Here is a 23,617-nt window from a genome sequence, read left to right on the forward strand (position 1 = left end):
GAAATGGGATCGGGTTGCACGCCTATAACAAGATATATGAAATGGGAGCGGGTGGCATGCCGCCACGGTAATATTTGAAATGGGATCGGGTTGCATGCCTGCAACAAGATATATGAAATGGGAGCGAGTGGCACGCCACCACGCTGATATTGAAATGGGATCGGGTTGCACGCCTGCAACAAGATATATGAAATGGGATCGGATGGCACTCCGCCACGGTGATATATGAAATGGGATCGGGTGGCACGCCGCCACGGTGAGAAATGAAATGGGAGTGGGTTGCACGCCTGCAACAAGAAAGAAAAGAAAGTGAATACTGTGTTTTTTTCTTATTCTTGTTGGTAACTGAATTTTGGTTTCTTTACTCCTCTATGGGTATTTTGTTGTTATCTGACACTCCCCGCAGCGTGCTTTCCCCCTCCCATCTTTAACTGTAAATATCTGCTTTTATTTTTCTGCTGTACATGATTTAACTACACAGGTGTATTTGGTAGTCTTGTCCTAGCCTCGTCACTAGTTCGCCGAGGTTAGGCTAGGCACTTACCAGCACATAGGGTCGGTTGTGCTGATACTACACTCTGCACTCTTTTATGCAGATCCCGATACTGGAGCATACGGACCTTAGCTTTGGGTTGCTGCCTTTAGTCCATTCGGAGACCCGAGGTAGTCTTGCAGGCGTCCGCAGGCCTTGGCGTCTTCTGTTTCTTTTATGTATTTCAGAGACATCGTTGTATTTATCTTTCGGACCCTTATTTGTAGTATTCCCAGACAGTCTCTGAAATTGTGACGCCAGTTCTAGGTAGTCTATGTTTAAGGATTTGTATCGGAAATGTTTAAATGGTTATATTTTGTTCTTCCGTTTATTAAATTCCGTTGTTTATATAATGTTGGTTCTTAATTGTTAAAGGATTAAAATGGGAAAAAGGTAAATAATACAAATGGTTGGCTTGCGTAGCTTTCACTAGTAGGCGCCATCACGACTCTCGAGGGTGGGAAATCCGGATCGTGACACCGATCCCACCATATAATCAGAATCAATATCATAATCCTCCCTTATTTCACCATATCAAAATCACATATAAAATCCGTCGCATCGTGCAACCTGATCCCACCATATCAAGATTAATCCTCCCTTATTCCACCCGTTGCGGCGCACAACCCGATCCATATATAAAATCAGTAAATGTAATCAACTCAACAACTCAATTCACAAGAATCTCTACTATTAAAGAATATGAAAACAAAGCCAAAAAGGAACCTCGTATCGAATCAAGGAACGATCAAAAAGGAACCTCGTATCGAATCAAGGAACGATACAATTAATGCAAAGCAACAAGACAAGCCAAATATATGGTGACTAAAGTGTACAAGTAAGACAATTAAGGCAAGTATCAATTAATCATGAAAGCATGGAAGAAATGAAAATTTTAATATGAGAGTAATAAGTGATAGGTAGCAAGTTAAGGCATAAGAAGCAATTAAAGCATGTAACAGTCAAGGCATGGAACAAAATAATTAATGAAATACGAGCAAGCATGGAAAAAATTATTTTGACGGCGTATATACACTCGTCACCTCGCATATACGCCGCTACACATGTAATTCACATAACACATAACTCAAGGGTTCCTATTCGCTCATATCAAGGTTAGACCCAACACTTACCTCCCTCCGCAATAAAATCAAAGCTCATTCGGGGCCTTTTCTCTAAAATCTGCCTCCAAACCAATCAAATCTAACAAAAATCAACTTAATAACATCAAACAATGCTAGGAAAATCAATTACAATACATAAAGTTAAGATCTTTACACTTTTTCTACAAGTTAACATAAGTCAAGCCTGGGCCACTTGGTCAAAACCCGAGATTCAGACCACAATCCAATTACCCATTCACTCCCGAGCCCGGTTATGTAATTAGTTTCAAAATCCGACCTCAATTCGAGGTCTAAATCCCAAATTTATAAAAATCCCTAATTCTACCCAAATCCCTAATTTCTCCCATGAAAACCCTAAATTTGATGTTGAGATCTTATGAAATGTAATGGGTAATTGAAAAGAAGTTGATTAAAGTCACTTACCAATGTATTTCGAAAGAAAATCTCTTGGAAGAATCGCCTCTAGGGTGTTTAGGGTTGAGAGTTTGTGAAAAATGAGCCAAATCTCGTCTTCTCAGCTTTTTGCCAAGCGCAGATGTCGCAAATGTGAACCCCGCAAATGCGAAGAATCCATCAATAATGCAAGGAATCCCACACCTATGTTTTTATCACAAATGTGATGATTTATTCGCATTTGCTAACTTGGACCCTCCGCAAAAGCAACTCAGTGATCGCAATCGCGACCAACACCCAGGCCTGGCCATCATCGCAAATGCAATAGGGAGTTCGCAAAAGCGAACTCTTCAGGACACTGTGCTCTTTGCAAATGCGAGCATGAAGCTCGCAAATGCAGCTGTCGCAAATGCAACTATTTTCTCGCAAATGCGAGATCTGAGCACCAACAAAAATCTAATCTCCTATTAACTCTCCGAAATGCATCCGAACCTAACCCGAGCCCTCGGGGCTCTAAACCAAACATGTCCAGAAGTCCAAAAATATCATACGAACTCGCTCGCGTGATCAAAACACCAAAATAACACCTAGAACTACGAATCAGACACCAAAACGTATGAAATTTTCAAAGAAACTTAAGAACATACAAATTTACAACCGGACGTCCGAATCACGTCAAATCAACTCCATTTTGCATCAAATTTTGCAAACAAGTCATAAATACTAAAATGAATCTATACCAAGTTCCGAAACTGAAATCCAAAACTGTTAACAGCAAAGTCAACTTACGGTCAAACTTAGGAATTCTTTAAACCTTTAAATTGCTAGTTTTCAACAAATTACATTAAATCAAGCTAGGGACTTTCGAATTCGATTCCGGGCATACGCCCAAGTCCCAAATCACAATACAGACCCATCGGAAGCGTCAAAATACTGATCCGGGTCCGGTTACAAGAAATGTTGACCGTAGTCAACTCAAATGAGTTTTAAGGCAAAATTTCACATTTTTATCAATTTCTCATATAAAAATTTTCCGGAAAAAAGACACGGACTATGCATGCAAATCGAGGAAGGCTAAATAGAGCTATTCATGGTCTCGGAGTACAGAATTAAAGGGTAAAACTATAAATGACCTATCAGGTCATCACATTCTCCACCTCTAAAACAAGCGTTCGTCCTCGAACGGATATAGAAAGGTACTTGGACTGGTGAAATGGTGTGGGTATCTACTCTACATGCCCGACTCGGACTCCCACGTGGGTGCCTCGATTGACTAACCTCTCCATTGCACTCAAACTGAAGGATAACTCTTAGACCTCAACTGGCAGACTTGGCCGGCTATAATAGTCACCGACTCCTCCTCATAAGTCAAATCCTTGTCCAATTGGACTGAGCTAAAATCTAACACAAGGGACAGTTCACCGTGATACTTCCGGAGCATGGACACATGGAACACCAGATGGACTGTTGACAAACCAGGTGGCAATGTGAGCCTGTAGGCCACCTCACCCACTCTCTCAAGAATCTCAAAGGGTCCGATATTCCTAGGGCTCAACTTGCCCTTCTTTCTGAACCTCATCACACCCTTCATGGGTGAAACTTAAAGCAATACCCTCTCTCCAACCATGATGCAACATCACGAACTCTACGCTCGGCATAACTCTTCTACCTAGACTGAGTGGTGTGAAGTCAATCCTGAATAATATTGACCTTATCCAAGGCATCCTGAACCAAATCGGTACCCAACAACCGAGCTTCTCCGGGATCGAACCATCCAACTGGCGAACGACACCGCCTCCCGTATAATGCCTCAGAAGGAGCCATCTAAATGCTCGACTGGTAGTTGTTATTGTAGGCAAACTCCGCAAGCGGCAAGAACTGATCCCAAGAATTCCCGAAATTCGTAACGCAAGCATGAAGCATATCCTCCAATATCTGAATAGTGCGCTCAGACTGTCTTCTGAGTCCGTGGAAGTCCAAAAAATAAATCCATGGTGATACACTCCCACTTCCACTTAGGAATCTCTAGCCTCTAAGGCAAACCACTAGGCCTCTAATGCTCATACTTTACTTACTGACAATTCAGACACGAGCTACATATGCAACTTTATCCTTCTTCATTCTCCTCCACCAATAATGTTGCCACAAGTCCTGATACATCTTGGCAGCACCCAGATGAATAGAATATCGGGAACTGTGGGCCTTCTCAAGAATCAACTCACGAAGCCCATCCATATTGGGCACACAAATACGACCCTGCATTCGTAAAACCCCATCATCTCTAACAGTAACCTACTTGGCACCACCGTGCCGCACCGTGTCCTTAAGGACAAGCAAATAGGGGTCATCATATTGATGCTCTATGATGCGCTCATATAAGGAAGACCGAGAGACTGTGCAAGCTAGGACATGACTGGGCTCCGAAACATCTAACCTCACGAACTGATTGGCCAAAGCCTAAACAACTGCTGCAAGCGGCCTCTTACCAATTGGAATATATGCAAGACTACCCATGCTCACATCCTTTCTACTCAAGGTATCGGCTACCACATTGGCCTTCCTGGGATGATACAAAATGGTGATATCATAGTCTTTCAACAGCTCCAACCACCTCCCCTGCCTCAAGTTGAGATCATTTAGCTTGAACAAATACTGTAGACACCGATGACCCGTGAATACCTCAGACGACACGCTGTAAAGATAATGCCTCCAAATCTTCAGTGTATGAACAATGCTGCCAACTCTAAGTCATGAACAGGGAAATTCTTCTCATGACCCTTCAACTGCCACGACGCGTATGTAATCACCCTGTCATCCTACATCAATACTGCACCGAGCCCAATAGAAGATGCATCATAATACACCGTGTAGGATCCTGAACCTGTGGGCGACACCAACACTGTGTTGTAGTCAAAGTAGTCTTAAGCTTCTAAAAGCTCGACTCACACTCATCTGACCATCTGAATGGGGAACCCTTCTGGGTCAATCTAGATAATGGGGCTGCTATAGATGAAAACCCCTCCCAAACCGGCAATAATAATCTGCCAAACCTAGGAAACTCCGGATTGCTGTAGTTAAAATAGGTCTAGGCCAGTTCTGAACTGCCTCAATCTTCTTAGGATCCACCTTTATGCCCTCTACCGATACAACATGCCCCAAAAAGGCGACTGAATCTAACCAAAACTCACACTTTGAAAACTTGGCATATAACTGGCTATCTCTCATAGTTTGAAGTATAATCCGAAGATGCTACTCATGCTCCTCTCGACTACGGGAGTAGATCAAGATATCATCAATGAATACAATCACAAATGAATCCAAGTAGGGCTTGAACACCCGGTTCATCAAATCTATAAATGTTGTTGGGGCATTTGTCAATGCTAATGATATCACCAGGAACTCATAATGCCCATACCGAGTCCGAAAAGCTATCTTAGGGACATCGGATGCCCTAATCTTCAACTGATGGTAGCCAAACCTCAAATCAATCTTCGAAAACACCTTGGCACCCTGAAGCTGATCAAATAAGTCATCAATCCTCGGCACTGGATACTTGTTCTTGATAGTGACTTTGTTCAACTGCCGATAGTCTGTACACATCCTCATCGACCCATCTTTTTTGTTCACGAACAACACGGGCGCACCCTAGGGTGATACACTAGGTCCAATGAATCCCTTATCCAACAAATCTTGCAACTGCTCCCTCAATTCCTTCAACTCCGGTAGGGCTATATGGTATGGTTGAATAGAAATGGGCTGATTATCCGGAGCCAAATCAATACAGAAGTCAATGTCTCTATCTGGTGGCATCCCCGACAGATCTGCAGGAAATACCTCTGGAAACTTACGCACAACAGGTACTAAATCCATGGAAGGAACCTCCATACTCGAGCTAGACACCCCTTCTCGACCATACGTCGAGCCTTCACATAAGAGATAACCTTGCTTGTAGAATGGCCAAGGGTCCCTCTCCACTCTAATCGAGGAAACCCCGGCATGGCTAAGGTCACCGTCCTAGCGTGACAGTCCAATATAGCATGATAAGGTGACAACCAATCCATACCTTAGATAACATCAAAGTCTACCATATCAAGAAGTAGAAGATCCATGCTAGTCTCAAGACTCCCAATAGTAATCACACACGAGCGATAGACACGAATTACAACAATAAAATCTCCCACATGCGTGGACACATACACAGGAGCACTCAAAGAATCACGAACCACAACCAGATATGAGGCAAAATAGGATGACATATAGGAATAAGTAGAGCCCGGATCAAATAGAACTGAAGTATCTCTATGGCAAACTGAAAAAATACATGTGATAACGGCGTTAGATGACTCGGCCTCAGGTCTAGATGGGAAATCATAACATTGGGTTTGGGCCCCACCACTCTAAACTACGTCTCTAGGACGACCTCTAGCTGGATGGCCTCCACCTCTAACGGCCTGACCTCCACCTCTGGCTGCCTAACCCCTACCTCTAGCTAGCTGAGCGGGCGGTGGAACAACCGGTGCCAGAACCATGGCACGAGAACTCTGCTGTGGCATGTCGCCCAACAATCTCGTACAGAACATCTTGATGTGACCAATACCTCCACACTCAAAAACACCCATCCTGCTGTTATGGATGCTGAAGCTAAAGCTAACCCGAACGAGATGGATAACCACGGTGATAGCTTTGAATCGGAGGCGCACTAATAGGAGCTAATGGTGCATTGTAGGCTGGGTGCCCAGAATGAAGCACATAAGGACCACGACACCCTGAAGCACTGTGAGATGCCTGAAGCACTGACTGAAATGGCCTGGGAGGGTGGCCTCTACCAAAAGTACCCCAGCCTCCAGATGAGGCGAAACTACTGGAATGACGAGGCCTCTTATCAGACACGAGCCCCCTCTCTTGAGCACGAACAATCTCGATCCGTCTTGCGATATCTACGGCCCTCTAAAAAGTAATATCATCTTCAGTCTCCTTGGCCATCTGTAGCCATCATAGTGAAAGTGAGCCCATCAATGAATCTCCTCATTCTCTCCCTCTCAATAGGAAGCAAGATAATGGCATGGCGAGCTAGGTCCACAAATTGAGTCTCATACTAGGTAACTGTGATACTACCCTGCGGAGGACGCTCAAATTGCTCGTGGTAATTCTCTCTTAGAGTGACAGGGACAAACTTCTCTAGAAATAGCTGTAAAAATTAATCCCAGGTAAGTGCAGGTGAACCACCTGGTCTAGTCAACATATAATCTCTCCACTATCGCTTGGCGGAACCAATCATCTGAAACACTGCAAAATCGATGCCATTGGTCTCAACTGTACCATGTTCTGCAATACCTCATGGCAGCGGTCTAGATAATCCTATGGGTCCTCAGAAGGTGCACTATTGAAATCAACAGGAAAGAGCTTGGTAAACTTATCCAACCTCAGCAAAGCCTCAGAAGACATAGCGGGCCTATCACCGACCTGTGCCGCAATAACCTGCTGAACCACCTCAACTGGCGGGACTGTTGGAGTTTGATACTGGGGAGCCGCCTGCTCCGGGGTGTGAGTAGAGCATCCTGAAGCACTAGAGTGGCTATTAACCCCTCTGGGACCTAAGCTGGTCCGACGGGTACAGTCTGAGTTGGAACCTCCTCCTCGTGATCAATTTGAGGCTCCACTACAGGTGTTGCTGCTCGAGCTCTAGGCTGAGCTCTACCTCTCGCTCGGCCTCTGCCTCGACCTCTGCCCCTAGTAGTAGCTTCCACAGAGGGCTCCGGCTCCTGTCTGGCTGTAGATACAATGCATGTTCTCGCCATCTGCGAGAGAACAAGAATAGAACGGTTCAATCATCAATGATAGAATAAAATCGCACGATAGAGAAAGAAAGAAGTGAAACTTTTCCTAAACTCCATAGCCTCTGGAAGATAAGTACAGACGTCTCCGGACCGATCCTCTAGACTCTACTAAGCATGATCATGACTCGTGAGACCTAAGCAACCTAGTGCTATGATACCAACTTGTCACGACCCGGAATTTCCACCCTCGGGATCGTGATGGCGCCTGACATTTCACTTGCTAGGAAAGCCAACATTAGAATAGTTTTTTAGCCCTTTTTAACAATTCAAATTAAATAATAACCAAGAACTAAATAAACTAAAATAGAGTGACAAAATCATAACAACCGCTATATCTAAATACAATCCCAAAACTAGTGTAACAAGTGCACGAACGACTAGAATAATAAAAATAATAGTGAATGAAAGTATTACTGCCTGAAATGAAATAAACAGCTAGAAAAGGTAGGAGGGGACTTCAGGGCTGCAAGCGCCGAGCAGCTGTACCTTAAGTCTCCGTCAGGCAATCAATCTGAGTATTCTACTGACTGTCGCTAGGACCGACTCTAAAATCTGCACAAGAAGTGCAGAGTGTAGTATGAGTACAACCGACCCTATGTACTCTGTAAGTGCCGAGCCTAACCTTGACAAAGTAGCTGCGAGGCTAAGGCGGCCACTTACAATAATCTGTACGCAATATAATAAATTAACTTATGAAAATAAACCCAATCCTCGAAATCAGTAAACCAGAAACATCAGTCCTCAAAATCTCGTATGAAAACACTAAAAGCTAACACAATTCAACAATGAATACAAAACACAAATCTGTTGCGGGCACAACTCGATGCCATCGTGCAAACACAATCCTCCCTTATTTTACCATATCAATATCAAGAATAACAAGTAAAATTCGTTGTGGCACGCAACTCTATCCCACCATATAATCAGAATCAATATCATAATCTTCCCTTATTTCACCATATCAAAATCACATATAAAATCCATTGCGGCATGCAACACGATCCCATCATATCAATATCAATCCTCCCTTATTCCACCCGTTGCGGCACACAACTAGATCCATAAACAAAATCAATAAATGTAATCAATTCAATAACTCAATTCACAAGAATCTCTACGATTAAAGAATATGAAAGCAAAGCTAATCACGCCCAACTCTAGTCCTAAAAAGGATAAACGGCCGCTGCAAATATAATCTGGTCTAAAAGTCCGGAGTCGAGTCCCACAGAGAACTAAGGTTTCATTATAACTGTTCAATATCACTCGGAAGACAAGCTCGGAAATTTCTAAGTTATAATATTAAGATTTTTATGTCTAACTAATTAACTAACAAATTAAAGAAGTAAATTAAAAACTAGGGATACTAAGGGTTGGAGAAAAGATTAGGAGGTCTAGAGTTATGATTTCCCCAATTGTCAGAATCCTTGCCGCTACGTCTTCTATAATTTTGGCTAAGTATTCTCTACCGATCGTGAGTACTCTGAGTGTCGTAGCTCTCTCTCGAGCAACTACCACAATTTACTAGATGTATTCTCTAGAACTACACTAGCTAGCACTAATTTACCGCTCACTATGTCGCACCAAGGTTTCGTTATCTCTAATCCCGCCTTTAAACCCTCCGTATTGATCTCTCACATATGTTAGGAGTGATGTTATTCAACAACTACCTAAATATGTACTCTTTCTCTCTCGAGTAGTACACACTAAATATGCACAGTCAATTGATGGTCGTTCAATCAACAACAACATACACGTAATTGAACAAGTAGAGAAATCCAATGGCTTAATTATATAAAAATATAACAAGAATTTATCCTACAAAATGTTCTATCAAAACTCTAGATAACAAATTAGCTATTCATAATAGTATGCAAAAATACAATACTAGAATTCATAACCAATAATGGAAATAGGAAGAAGGAAGTGAGAAACTTGTAGAAGAATTCTCCTCCTTGCTCCTAGTGTGTTCTTGCCTCCTTAGGTCGAATCCCCGGTCTCCTTAGCCTCCTTAGGTCTAAATTATGTCAAAAGTCTGTCAAAGGTGCTCAAAATACCATTTTTCCATATATATATACCAAGAAGGGTCGGACCCAAACAATTATACCTTACCTACGCGAATAAGGACACTTTTTCAGGTCCGGACGTCTCGGCCGCGGATTCAACCGCAGATATTGGCCAGTTTCCGCCTCACATCCGCGGCCAGTGCGCGGCCGCGCACTTTTCACATATTTTTCACCCTGTTCTGTTTGGAATTTAGAAAAAAGTAAAATGTTAAAGTTATAGAGCTTTGAATTAGCTTCCAACCATATATTGTGGAGATCATATGGAGTTCTGAGCGAAAAGTTATGTGCATTTTACTAGACAATGCACAATATGCCTACTCGATTCTTCGTTCGTTCTTAACTATCATCCGTTGATCCCTGAACACAATCCCAGCTTAATTCCTTGGGCTTTTACTCAGACTTCAAAGCTCTAAATCACTTGAATTCATTCCGTAACATCTACATAGCTCGGAATCACTCCTACAAGGCATAAAACACACAATTAGTGCAAAACACTAGCGATTAAAGCGCAAACTCAACTGAAGTGCAGTAAATTGGAATGTAATAATCGACTAAATACGTAATTATAGCCTACCATCAACACCCCACACTTAAACCATTGCTCGTCCTCGAGCAATCAAACTACACTTTATATAGACACGACATTTTTAAACAATTCTCCTAACTCATTAAACCAAGAATTTTAAAATAGACTAAGAAAAAAGTGTAACATCTTCACCTCAAGATTTGACTCACAAGTACCACGAATTATTCACAACTCACCCACTCACTCTAACATAGATGTCACTGACATTACCTTTCTTTCATGAATCATGTGCCATCACACAACAAAAGAGAGTAGTTCCACATAATAAAATTTAAGAACACTTAGGAACTCAAGATAGAAAGACTTCACTCACTCTCAGAAATAACATTCATATGCCACAAAAGATGCACCATATGCTTGCATGTAGTCTACTACTCTACTAATCGAGCTCATTCAATCCAGGATCAAGTAGGACTTTATTTGGTTGTAATGTAGGCTGCGGGACGGGTAGGATACATTTAGATATAAGAGTGACTACACCTCCCTAAGCACTTTAATACATATACTTTAACATTTAAAACCCCACACTTATGTGGAACCATAACTCCACCTTCACATCAATATATATTACCCCATACTTCTTTAAGCACAATTACATCAAGAGTCACCACTTATTAAGGAATATTTATTTTCGCAGCAATATAGCTATTTTTTCCTTTTTTCCCCAATTCAAGTGGCTCTTACTTTTTCAAAATAATGCACCTTTCTCCTTATTTTATTATTTCCACTCAAAAGCCAAACCAACCACCCCACACTTTAACTTTTACAAAGTTCATAACTATTTAAGTGCTCATGAGAGGTTAAAAGGTTCAAATAGATGGTTAATTCAAACAAATGGGTAAGGCTTGTAATGTGGTTGCCAAAGAAACAGGATTACAGGCTCAAAGGGGTTAACTACGATACACAACAACTAAGCGGGTAAAATATATATATGGCTCAACAAAGAAACGCCTATATCACTTTCAGGCAGAACAAAACTACTATTTCGCTTTGCAAACACACGGGGCAAGTTCTAGGCATCAAATGCAATGCACAGAATAACAATTCATCAAGACACTCTAGTCAAAGCAGTTAAGCAAAGTTAAGCTTATACAATTTAAGGTACTTATACAAGAGTCAAAAAATGAGCCTAAGCGTCACAACCAATGTACTCACTATTCTCAAGGCATAACAAAGTCAAGAGATATTGCTTCAATTCAATTCATCTCACACTGGCTCCTGCTCCTAAAAAAAACTAACTACACCCGGTTCAAACAAAACCGTTGGAAAAGAACCACGGCGCAAAGAAAAACCAAGGGGGGTTGCTACACTACCTAACAAAAGAAAATCTTTTTGTCTTTTTCCTTTAGACTTAATTCCCTCAAGAAAATTGTCTAATAGATCCCTCGTTGGGAAAATTCCAATATTTTTTTTTGTAAAAAAAATGTTATTCAATTAAACTAGCACAGCTAAAGTAGCATGGAAAGTCACTCAGACAATCTCCTCACCCCATACTTAAAATTGTGCATTGTCCGCAATGCACACCCATAAATACAAGAGGGTAAAAGAAACTCCCTGGTAGGCCACCAACCGAAGCACTATCAGCTCATGGGTTACTCAGACTTCTCCCAAACTTGATTCTTTGTGCAGGCACCCCACACTTAGTTTTCACCATCTCACTTGCTTTTGCTTTCTTCCAATGGCCTTGCTTCCCATGCTCCTAGAGAAAAAATAACACTACAAGAATAATACTATAATAAATAAAATAAAAGAAAGCAGTAAAGTTGGGTTGCCTCCCAACAAGCGTTTGATTTAACGTCGCGGCACGACGTGAATCACTTTCTGCCACCACCTTGAGCTTATGAATTGAAGCCCAAGTTTGGCTTCAAGCTTATGATTATGCTTTTGGGGCGGTACAAATTCTTGCGAGCCAAAAATTAGATAAAGTCTTATGCACTTTTTGGCTCTCGACCGAGGAGTGTCACCATGCCTAGACGGCCTTGAGAATTTCAAAATATAAGGCTCATCTACCTCTTCATTCGACTCCTTTTTATGCTCATAAGGATCCATTCCCTTTTTACCGTCTGAACATAATGTAGAGAAGTGTTTGGAATGAGGTCTAACACGCTCCAATACATGAACTTCAAGATTTTTGACCTCCTCAATACCAATAACACTAGAGTTAACTAAATGTATATCCTCAACGTCCCTGGTTGACTCTAGTATTACTTCTTTAACATCGACATCCTCAATTTTTAGTTGGTTAGATTGTTGGTGTTCTACTCTGTCCTTCTCCATTATAACCTCAATTTCGGTATCTAATTCACACTCTTCTTAGCTACTACTTTCAATATTGGCTTGTTGAGCATTAAATGCTTCAACTAGTTGACTCACTTGTGCCTCCAGGTTACGAATAGTAGCATCTTGCCTTTCTATGTGCAGTTATTTCTCATTATCTTGTTCCAAAAGGCACCTTAGCATATCCTTGATCTCTTTTAGGTCATTATCCATAGGTTCTTTGTTCCTATTAACTTCACAAAGAAAAAGAATAATCATCAAAGTAAGGGGTTGGGGGAAGATAAGAAATATAAGCACAACCATAAAAGTGACCATCTTGACCACCAAACATATCACATGCATTCCACACATAAGATTGAGTTGGTGCATATAACTCGCTCTCGGAAATATTTTGATAATTTTGTCATGGGTGGTTTCCTCCAAAATAAGCATTAGGAAGATCAATAGTAGAATTACCAACATTGAAACTCTCATAATTCCAAGATGTCATGTTTCTAAAATCAACAAGTAACAAAAAATAAAAAAAATAAAATACAAATAATAAAAATAAAAGTTCAAACTTGAAATCTAGCAATATGTACACCAATAGATACACCATTAGTTCCCTGGCAACGACATCAAAATTTGATCACGCCCAACTCTAGTCCTAAAAAGGATAAGCGGTCGCTGCTCGGCTCCAACCCTGTACCACTATAAAATGGCGAGAGTGGTTGATGCAGCTTTTACCCGAAAGGTCGGGATCGATATCCACAAGGAGCTAATATTGGCTGGGAGTTGGGTTTCTATCCAATCTAGCTATGTGTGTTGCTCTTAATTGCACTTCTAAACATGTTTGGATTTGTTCTATTCTACTATTGATGCTACTAATTGCTGGAAATTACCTAAGTATAATATTTTTGAAGGGTTTTTCTCAATTGACAAAAAGCACTAGGGAAGTGACTTACACCTAGGCGAGTATCTAATGGGGTCTAAAAGTTAGGACAAGATTGTTATATTTGGGATCATGATATAACCTTTGCACATAATTACTCACTCTATACCTCTCGGTAGTTTGAGTGACTTTGCCCTAATTGACTTTCTCAAGTCGAATTGGGTGTTCAAACAATGCAAGCAAAATTGACTCAAGTCGGGTATTACTATCTCTAGGTTTAACCGTTTAATTGGGGCTATCAATCTCTTGAATGCACCCCAATTCCTTGTTAGCCTGAATTTCCTAGACTTAGTCTCTCTTTCTCAAGAAGAGTCTAAGTCATATAGGCACGAATCAGTGTTTGCAACCACCAATTCAACAATTAAAGCATGACTCAAGATAAATATCATTAACCCATAAACAATTAAGCCCTAAAATGGAAGACTCATTAAATACCCAAACTAGGATTGGGTCACAACCCTAGCTAATGGGTTTAGCTACCCATAATACAGGTAGAAATCAAAGATGGAGATGAGATATAAGCCATAAAAGTTGATTACAAGAATAAAGTCTAAGATTAATAGTTAAAGCTACTCTAAATTACTCAAAATAGCTAAGTACGGTGGTTGACGAGCTCCTCAATACAAAAGATGACCTAAAAATGTGAAAAAGAACTATTTATACACAGCTAAAATTTCTGGAAAAAAATACCCCTACGGAGGTTCCGCTGTCAGCACAATACTGAGTGCCTCAGCGCTTGAACTTTTGCGGCCGCGCAAAAGCAAGCGCGGACCGCATTTCTTCTATTTTGGATAGGGGCTGGGCTTGATTTCGTTGGAAGTGTAAAAGAGACTGCCTCAGCGTTGTCTTCAACCGCGGCCGTGTAAAATGTTCGCGGACCGCGTTCTTCCTTTGAGCTCATATTTCCAAGTCTCTGATTCTTTATTTCGCCCTCAGCGGAATTTGCACCGCAGCCGCGTCAATTATTCCGCTACCGCGCTATTTCACCGCGGTAAGCGGTATCTGTTGTACCCCAAAATGCCTCTCTGAATCTCAATTCCGCTCTCAGCGTAATTGTGGCCGCCCCAGCGGTGGACCTTCCGCGGCTGCTCTTTTCCTTTGCTGTCAGCGCTTTTATCTCAGCTTTGAACTTGTGCAGGTTTTAACTCCTTTATGAGCTGGTTATGACTTTCTTGCTTCATTTTGACCAAACTCTGCGAACAAACACAATAATTTAGTTTTCGGGAATACTTTTACACATTTTCTATCCAAAACCTAAGCAAAATGAGCATAAGTTAGGCTAGAATCCCTAGTTATCAGTCGATGCAAATATAATCCGGTCTAAAAGTTCGGAGTCGAATCCCACAGAGAACTAAGGTTTCACTATAATTGTTCAATATCACTCGGAAGTCAAGCTCGACAATTCCTAAGTTATAATATTAAGATTTTTATGTCTAACTAATTAACTAACAAATTAAATAAGTAAATTAAAAACTAGGGATACTAAGGGTTGGAGAAAATATTAGAAGGTCTCGAGTTATGATTTCCCTAATTTTTGGAATCCTTCCCGCTACGTCTTCTATAATTTTGCCTAAGTATTCTCTACCGATCGTGAGTACTCTGAATGTCGTAGCTCTCTCTCGAGCAACTACCACAATTTAGTAGATGTATTCTCTCGAACTACACTAGCTAGCACTAATTTACCGCTCACTATGATCGCACCAAGGTTTCGTTATCTCTAATACCGCCTTTAAACCCTCCGTATTGATCTCTCACATATGTTAGGAGTGATGTTATTCAACAACTACCTAAATATGTACTCTCTCTCGAGCAGTACACACTAAATAGGCACAGTCAATTGATGGCCATTCAATCAACAACAACATACATGTAGTTGAACAAGTAGAGAAATCCAATGGCTTAATTATATAAAAATATAACAAGAATTCATCCTACAAAAGGTTCTATCAAAACTTTAGATAACAAATTAGCTATTCATAATAGTATGCAAAAATACAATACTAGAATTCATAACCAATAATGAAAATAGGAAGAAGGAAGTGAGAAACTTGTAGAAGAATTCTCTTCCTTGCTCCTAGTGTGTTCTTGCCTCCTTAGGTCGAATTCTCGGTCTCCTTAGCCTCCTTAGGTCTAAATTATGTCAAAAGTCTGTAAAAGGTGCTCAAAATATCGTTTTTCCATGTATATATACCAATCAGGGTCGGGCCCAAATAATTATACCTTCTCCTACGTGAATAAGGACACTTTTCCAGGTCCGGACGTCTTGGCCGCGGATTCAACCGCGGATTTGGCTGCGGATTTTGGCCAGTTTTCGCCTCACATCTGCGGCCAGTGTGCAGCCGCGCACTTGTCGTGCATTTTTCACCCTGTTCTGTTTGGAATTTGGAAAACTTAAAACATGAAAGTTGTAGCCCTTTGAATTTCTTTTCAACCATGTATTGTGGAGATCAAATGGAGTTCTGAGTAAAAAGTTATGTGCATTTTACTAGACAGTGTGCAATATGCCTACTCGATTCTTCGTTCGTTCTTAACTATCATCCATTGATCCCTGAACACGATCCCGACTTAATTCCTTGGGATTTTACTCAGACTTCAAAGCTCCAAATCACTTGAATTCATTCCATAACATCTACATAGCTCGGAATCACTTCTACAAGGCATGAACACACAATTAGTGCAAAACACTAGCGATTAAAGCGCAAACTCAACTGAAGTGCAGTAAATTGGAATATAATAATCGACTAAAATACGTAATTATAGCCTACCATCAAAAGCCATAAAGGAACCTCGTACCAAATTAAGGAACTCTGCAATTAATAAAAGCAACAAGACAAGCCAAATATATGACAATTAAAGTGAACAAGTAAGACAATTAAGGCAAGTAGCAATTAATCATGGAATCATGGAAGAAACGAACATTTTAATACGAGAGTAATAAGTGACAAGTAGCAAGTTAAGGCATAGGAAGAATTTAAGGCCAAAGCATTAGCAACTCACGGGATACTCAGACTTCTCCCAGGTATGATCCTTTGTGCGGGCACCCCACACTTAGTTCCAACCACATGGCTCACTTTTGCACACTTCCTATGGCTTTTCTCCCTATGCTCAAAATCCTACAAAATAAAACAACACTACAAAAATGATACAATAAGAAAAAAATCAAAAATAAAATAAAGCAGTAAAGCTGGGTCGCCTCCCAACAAGCGCCTAATTTAACATCGTGGCACGACGTGAACCACTTTTTTTTTGCCTCCACCTTGAACTTATGAATTGTACCCCTAACATGGCATCCAGTCTACGACTATGCTCCAGTTGTGGGGCTACAATGATAACAAGGCCAAGTAATAATTTTTTCACTCTGCACTTCTTGGCCTTTAAATGAGGAATATAATTTTTACTTTTTGGCACAACAAATTTAAGAATATAGGCACTCTCATCCTCACTCTTTGACTCCCTCATAGGCTCAGATGGCTCGATTACTATCTTACTATCTAAACACAATGTGGAAAAATAATTGGAATGAGGTCTAATGCGCCCTAACTCATGAATCTTACTACTATTTGCATCCCTATATTTACACACTCAAGTCTCCCATGGTAATGTTATCTACTCCCTCATATGACTCTAGATCACTCTTCTTAACATTGGCATCCTCAAGAAAAATATGATCTAATGATTGGTATTCTCGTTTTAGCTCCTCAATTTGGTCTAGAAGATTTTTTTCAGCTTCACACAACTCATTTAAATTGTTGAGCGTTACACGCATCAACCTTTGCACTCAAATCTGCATCTAAGTTATGTACAACCAAGCCAAAATTATCAATTTTATGTGCAAGTTCAATTTTATATACAATATCAAACTGACTAAAGAATGAGTATCGATATTTAATATATATTTAAAAAGTAACGAAAGACAAACACAATATATGAATATAAACATTATCATTTCAATTGCACTCGATGAGTTGTCATGATTTGAAAACGATCAATGATCGCATCATTAGATACACTTTCAAATACTTCATCCTCTATAAAACAAACTAAACAATCATTCAAAAAGTCATCACCAATCCTGCTTCGCAAATCATTTTTAATAAACTTCATTGAAGAAAAGCCCTTTCAACCGTTGCAGTAGCCACAAGTAATATCAAATTCAGCTTCACAAGCAAATAAACAAGTCCCCATGTCTTGTGAATATTTGTTTTAACCAATGTCTTCGACAGATCACCAAGCCCTTTCAAGTTAGAGAATGCATTGTCCATTTCTCGCACATAGTCAATATAGTTGTCAAGCTCATAACTAAGATCTTCAAGCTTAGAAGCAGTGAACTCATTTGGATAATATGTAGCAAGTTTCATAATCTTGTTTTTATAATAATTCGCAAAAGAATCACCGGGACTCAAACTAGCCATACCAAGAAGCAGAGAAATATTCACTTCACTAAAACAACCGTTAAGCTCCGAAAGTTGCAAATCAATAGCAGCACAAAAAACCTCTACGTACAAATGATGGGAATATGTAACAGTTGAGCTTTTACGCTTCGACTTTCCAAGTGCATACTTCTCATCCATTTTTGGGATTACAATACCATTCTTATCACAAAACGAAGAGACATCTTCTATCAAAGAATTCCATTTAGATTCTCTCATTGTTTGCAATTGCCTCTTTGTAAAATCAACAAGTTTCATTGCACTAACAATATCTTGATCTTTTTTTTGTAGGGCCATATTCGAATCATATGTAATTGCCAATAGTTTTAACATCAAATGTAATATACAAACAAACTCATAAGATCTTATATCTTCCACTAGACTTTTGGCTAATGCTTTCTCTTGATAATTTGAATCCTCATTTGCAAGAACTCCAAGTATATGAACAATCGATGAGAATAAAGAAATAAAGTTATGCAATGTCTTAAAGTGAGATCCCCAACGGGTATCACCTGGTCTTTGAAGCCCAAGTTCTTGATTTAATCCACTTCCTGTATGAACTTCACCAAGCACTAATAACTCATCTAATTTTTCAGCTTGATCATCTCTAAGCATCTCCCTACGCTTATAAGAACCTCCAAAAACATTCAAAATATTAGCAAGAATATCAAAAAAATTATTTACATCATGGCGTTTCTTTGCAACAGCTACAAGAGTCAATTGCAACTGATGAGCAAAGCAATGTATGCAATGTGCTGAAGAATTATCTTTCAGAATCAAAGTTTTAAGATGTTTCCTTGCATGTTACTAGCTCCATCATACCCTTGTCCCCGTATTAGAGATGAACTCAATGAATGTTGTAAAAGCAAAGAATATATTTATTATTGTAATGCATGTGCAGTTGTACCTTTAACATGAACAAGACCAAGGAATCGCTCAATAAGTTCACCCTCTTTATTGACATAGCGCAGAACAAGAGACATTTGTTCCTTATGAGAGACATCCTTAGACTCATCAACTAATATCCCAAAAAAATCCCCATTCAAGTCTTTAATAATTGCTTTTACCATTTCTTTTGCACAAGAATTCACAATATCTTTCTGAATATCAGGAGAAGTCATGGTGTTATTTTTTGGAGCTTTTTCTAATACCACATTTTTTACATCTTCCTTCCTATCTGCATACCATTTTAAGAGATCGAAAAAATGGCCTCTTCTAGTAGAAGTTACACTCTCATCATGGCCCTAAAAATGAATTTCTTCTTTTAAATGATACCTTATCACATCAATTGAAGCATTCAAACGAACTCGATGTTCACTTTTAATTTTCTCAGATTGCTTGTCCAAAGAAGTTAGAATGGATTGTTCTTGGTTCATTAAATCTAGCATCATCTTGAAACATCGATTATGAACACTACTCACGTCACCCACATGTGATATAAGTCTTTCTAAACCTTTATTCCAACCTCTAAAACCATCCGTTGTGAAACATCACCTACTTTTTTTCCATATCCTCCAACCTCATTTTTAAACAAGTAACAACATAAATAAAATGCTGCATCTTGTTTAATGCTATATTCTAACCATTGAGAACATGAAGTTTTAAACCATTCAGGATTAAAATGACGCATTATTTCCCCAAAATCTCTTTTTGGAAAGACAAAACCACGAGGTTCACAAGCTCCATTTTGTATATAATTTCTCCTTACACGGTCACGTAAATTAGGAGGATATTCTGAAATTGGTTTTTTTTAGCAGGATCGGGCTCATAATCCCACACTTTATCCGATGCTTGGGAAGGATTAATATTATTATTAATAACTGGACATGGAGAACTTGTCAAAGGAGAACTAGAAGAAGCTGCAGAAGCTTGAGCATTTTAAAAACTCGTGATCATATCGACTTTTGCTAGAAAGACCTAAAAATCACAAAACACAAATTTACTTGAAGTTGTATGTTTCAAAATGCTATAACAAACTATTCTTTATCTCCTTTGACATAGTTCAATTTGTAAACTATAAGATATACCAATAAGAACTTATGAATGCACAGTGCTAAAATATAAAGAGTAAATGCAATAAAAATTGAACACAGATAAACAAACATAAGTTCAGAAGGAGTTCAATCCCATGACCCCCCGAATATACAAAAGGTTACAAAGTTTCCATTAAATTAAGAAAGATGCAAACTCAGAGCAGCCTTTCAAACGTATTCACTGAACCATCTAAATTTTTCAATAGAATGTCACTCATGTCCTCAGAATCAAGTAAATATCCTTTTAATCATCTATTCATAAATGATACTAGAGTAATACTTCTGTGATAGCACAATTCATTACACTAATTCATTACTCTTGAAGTTCATAATCAGATCCCACACATGTTAGCACATTTAGCCGATTCCCCTTTTACAATCAATCATCAGTAGCTTAATCTCAAACCAAATTGGGATCAAGCGTATGACTTACTTTGTAACAATTCTGCACTATTTCTATTTGGGCTTATTCATTCCAATACCAAAATAATTTGCCTCAAATCAGGAGTGTTCTAAAAGAAAAGGTTTTATTACTAACTATAAGTTTAACTAAGAAGGGTCTAACTTCTAAGGGAGAAAGAGCATACACTGATACACAGTGGAGAGTTGGAGGTAGACGCAGATTGTGGTCAGGGGCGGAGAACCCAGGCCCCAGGCCCAGCAGAGGCAGCAGAACCCTAGCTTTTTTTTTGATTTGGGAATTGGAAGAAAACGTTTGTGTTTAAAGTTGGAAGCTTCTGTTCTTTGTTTATTAGAAAGAACCACGTTATGTTTTATTTATTAAATAATGTTATTTAGTGTCTGTTGAGAGGAACGTGAAGAAAACGTTATCGTTCAGTTGATATATATATATATATATATATATATATATATATATATATATATATATATATATAAAATAAAAAACTGCTTTAATCAGGAATTGAACCCACATCTTTTTCCAGCGAACCCACAACCCTTACCATTGAACCCATACCTCTTTTGTTACTGGGTTCAGCATGATATATTTATATAGATGTGGTAAATTTTTCAATACAAATACAGGATTTCGGAAAAAGTCACTGGATTCGCCCGAACCCGCACACACTACTGTATCTCCGCCCCTGCTCAGAATGCTCATTGCTTAGAACATGATATGGAAGATCATGTTTTATTTTTCTATCTTTTTGAAGGAAAATACAAAACAGAGTTGAAATAAATTACGATTACTCATACAGGAAGATGCAAGAAATATATATGTTGCATAAATTCCACACACACACACACACACACACACACACACACACACACACATATATATATATATATATATATATTTTATAGTAGTAAATATGAACCCACAATTTTAAAATTGCAATAACTTCAGTGAAGTGATAGTTGATAAGAATATTTGAATGTTTGAATCCGCCTCCGGTTACATCATCTTGGTCTTCCATAATTTGTAGAGTCAAGATATTTTTTCTTTGACTATAATAGTTTTTGGCAATAAACTGTGAATATTACCATAAAAAACCAAAGGATTTAGTGAGATTTACAACCTATGAGCAGCCAGCTATTCCAATCCACTAGGATCAGATTCTCTCATGCTCTCAGAAAAAACAAACAATAATAAGGAATTTTACTACTCTAACTACATATCCTCTGCATCAAGATTGGACAGTTTTTAGCTCTTCTAGATCCTGCTAGCATGCTAATCCTCTCCCTAAGTTCCTTCTTAATCTGTATTTCTATAAATGCTGTATTTATATTGATCTTCCTGAAATGCTTCCAATTCCGTTGCTTGCCAAGTATAGTAATTTGTTCATCCTATTAAATTTTTATATTTTAATATTGTTTTCTTTGCTCACGTACATTTCGACAAAGTTATGCAAATCATAATTTTTTTTTCCTTATTTCAACAACTAAAATCTCACTACATGGGTAGAACTGAAACATTTGAAGGGAGATAAATTGAGGAGGCATATGATTTAATTTTTTAATTTATGTTATTTGATAAATCTTTAAAGAATCGTGATAAAAGCTTATATCTTTCAAAAAAATAATTGTAAGTCCTAAATCTTCAAGGGTTATGTGCTTTTACTGAAATTGAAAAGGAAGTACGATAACTTGTGAAATTGAACTGATAAAATTATAAAATTGGAACATAATTTAGGGGGAATATATTGAATAATGATTGAGGACTTTTATGAACAATTTTTTTTCTTTTATTTAATCAACTATATAGGACCAATATTCATCCATTCCAAAAAGCTTACACTTTATTTTATAACTCAAAATCTAACGTTAAAAATAATAATATATACAATTTTTTTACAGAAATAATATAAAATTTTCTTAAATTATATATTTAAGAATTACACTTTACTACTAATAGCTTGTTTGGCCAAACTTTTTTTGGGCCAAAAATACTTTTTTTGGCCAAAAATTGAGGTGTTTGGCCAAGCTTTTGGAAGGAAAAAAAGTGCTTTTGAGGAGAAGCAGAAACACTTTTGGAGAAGCAGAAAAAAGTAGCTTCTCTCCAAAAGCACTTTTTTGAGAAGCACTTTTGAGAAAAATACACTTAGAAGCAGTTTTCAAAAGTTTGGCCAAACACTAATTACTGCTCAAAAGTGCTTTTCTAATTAATTAGCCAAACACAAACTACTTCTCACCAAAAGCACTTTTTTTTTAAAAGTACTTTTTAGAAAATCACTTCTCAAAATAAGGTGATTTTAGAAGCTTGGCCAAACGGGCTATAAGATGGGATCATGCGCAACATGCATACATAAATACTAGTATAAATAAATATCTGGATTCAAAATAAAACCCGCTATTCGGGTCGAAGGAGGATTGTGTATTTATTTTTGCTCTATCTTGACCAGATTAATTAGGATTTTGCAATAGACCACGTTATTTGGGTCCATATAGATACGTTAGCCGTTTATTATAATGTCTCTCCACAGTTTTTTGCTGTCTGAGAAGCATCCTTGTCCAGCTTAACTTCTAACTCCTATATCTATTCCAATGTGGTAATCTTCTTCTCATCAGTTTCTCTCCTTAACTATTACAAACTTGTCTCCCTCTCTCGCTTAGCCTAGAATCCTAGCTACTACTTCTTTCACAATACGTACATGTTTTTGTAGCATTCATACAATTGGAACTTGGCAATTGCAGATGCTCTGCAGTTTGAAGGTAATAAAGTTTTTTTGGTTCTGTTAATCTTTATATATGCACGTGCGCCATACTTGCTGCTCGAACTATGTATACATATATACAAAATTTAATAGGAATTAAAATCATCAGTATGTGTTTGCATGATCATACTTTGGTTATATTAGCATTGCTAAAGTTGTCTTCTTTAATTAACATTGGTATTTGATACAATTAACTTACATTGGTCTTCACTTTTTTACTGGTTATGTAGATAACATT

The 23,617-nt window shown here is 38.6% G+C and overlaps 1 protein-coding gene across 1 annotated transcript; it reads right to left on the reverse strand.

Annotated features, from left to right (window-relative positions):
- On the reverse strand, positions 17,844-19,294 carry LOC109227857. Its single transcript, XM_019393048.1, has 2 exons — positions 19,081-19,294; positions 17,844-18,928 (listed from the first exon to the last, which is right to left on the reverse strand). The coding sequence occupies exons 1-2, from the start codon at positions 19,292-19,294 to the stop codon at positions 17,844-17,846; spliced, it is 1,299 nt and encodes a 432-aa protein (XP_019248593.1).

This window comes from Nicotiana attenuata, chromosome 6 (genome assembly GCF_001879085.1).
Source record: "Nicotiana attenuata strain UT chromosome 6, NIATTr2, whole genome shotgun sequence".
In the NCBI taxonomy this organism is placed as follows: domain Eukaryota; kingdom Viridiplantae; phylum Streptophyta; class Magnoliopsida; order Solanales; family Solanaceae; genus Nicotiana; species Nicotiana attenuata.

Excerpts from the sequence above, each read along its gene's own strand:
- LOC109227857 (XM_019393048.1), bottom strand. The coding sequence starts at position 19,294 with ATGACTTCTCCTGATATTCAGAAAGATATTGTGAATTCTTGTGCAAAA. Across the intron at positions 18,929-19,080 it reads TGGTCTTGTTCATGTTAAAG|CACATTGCATACATTGCTTT; the intron begins GTACAACTGCAC and ends ATAATTCTTCAG.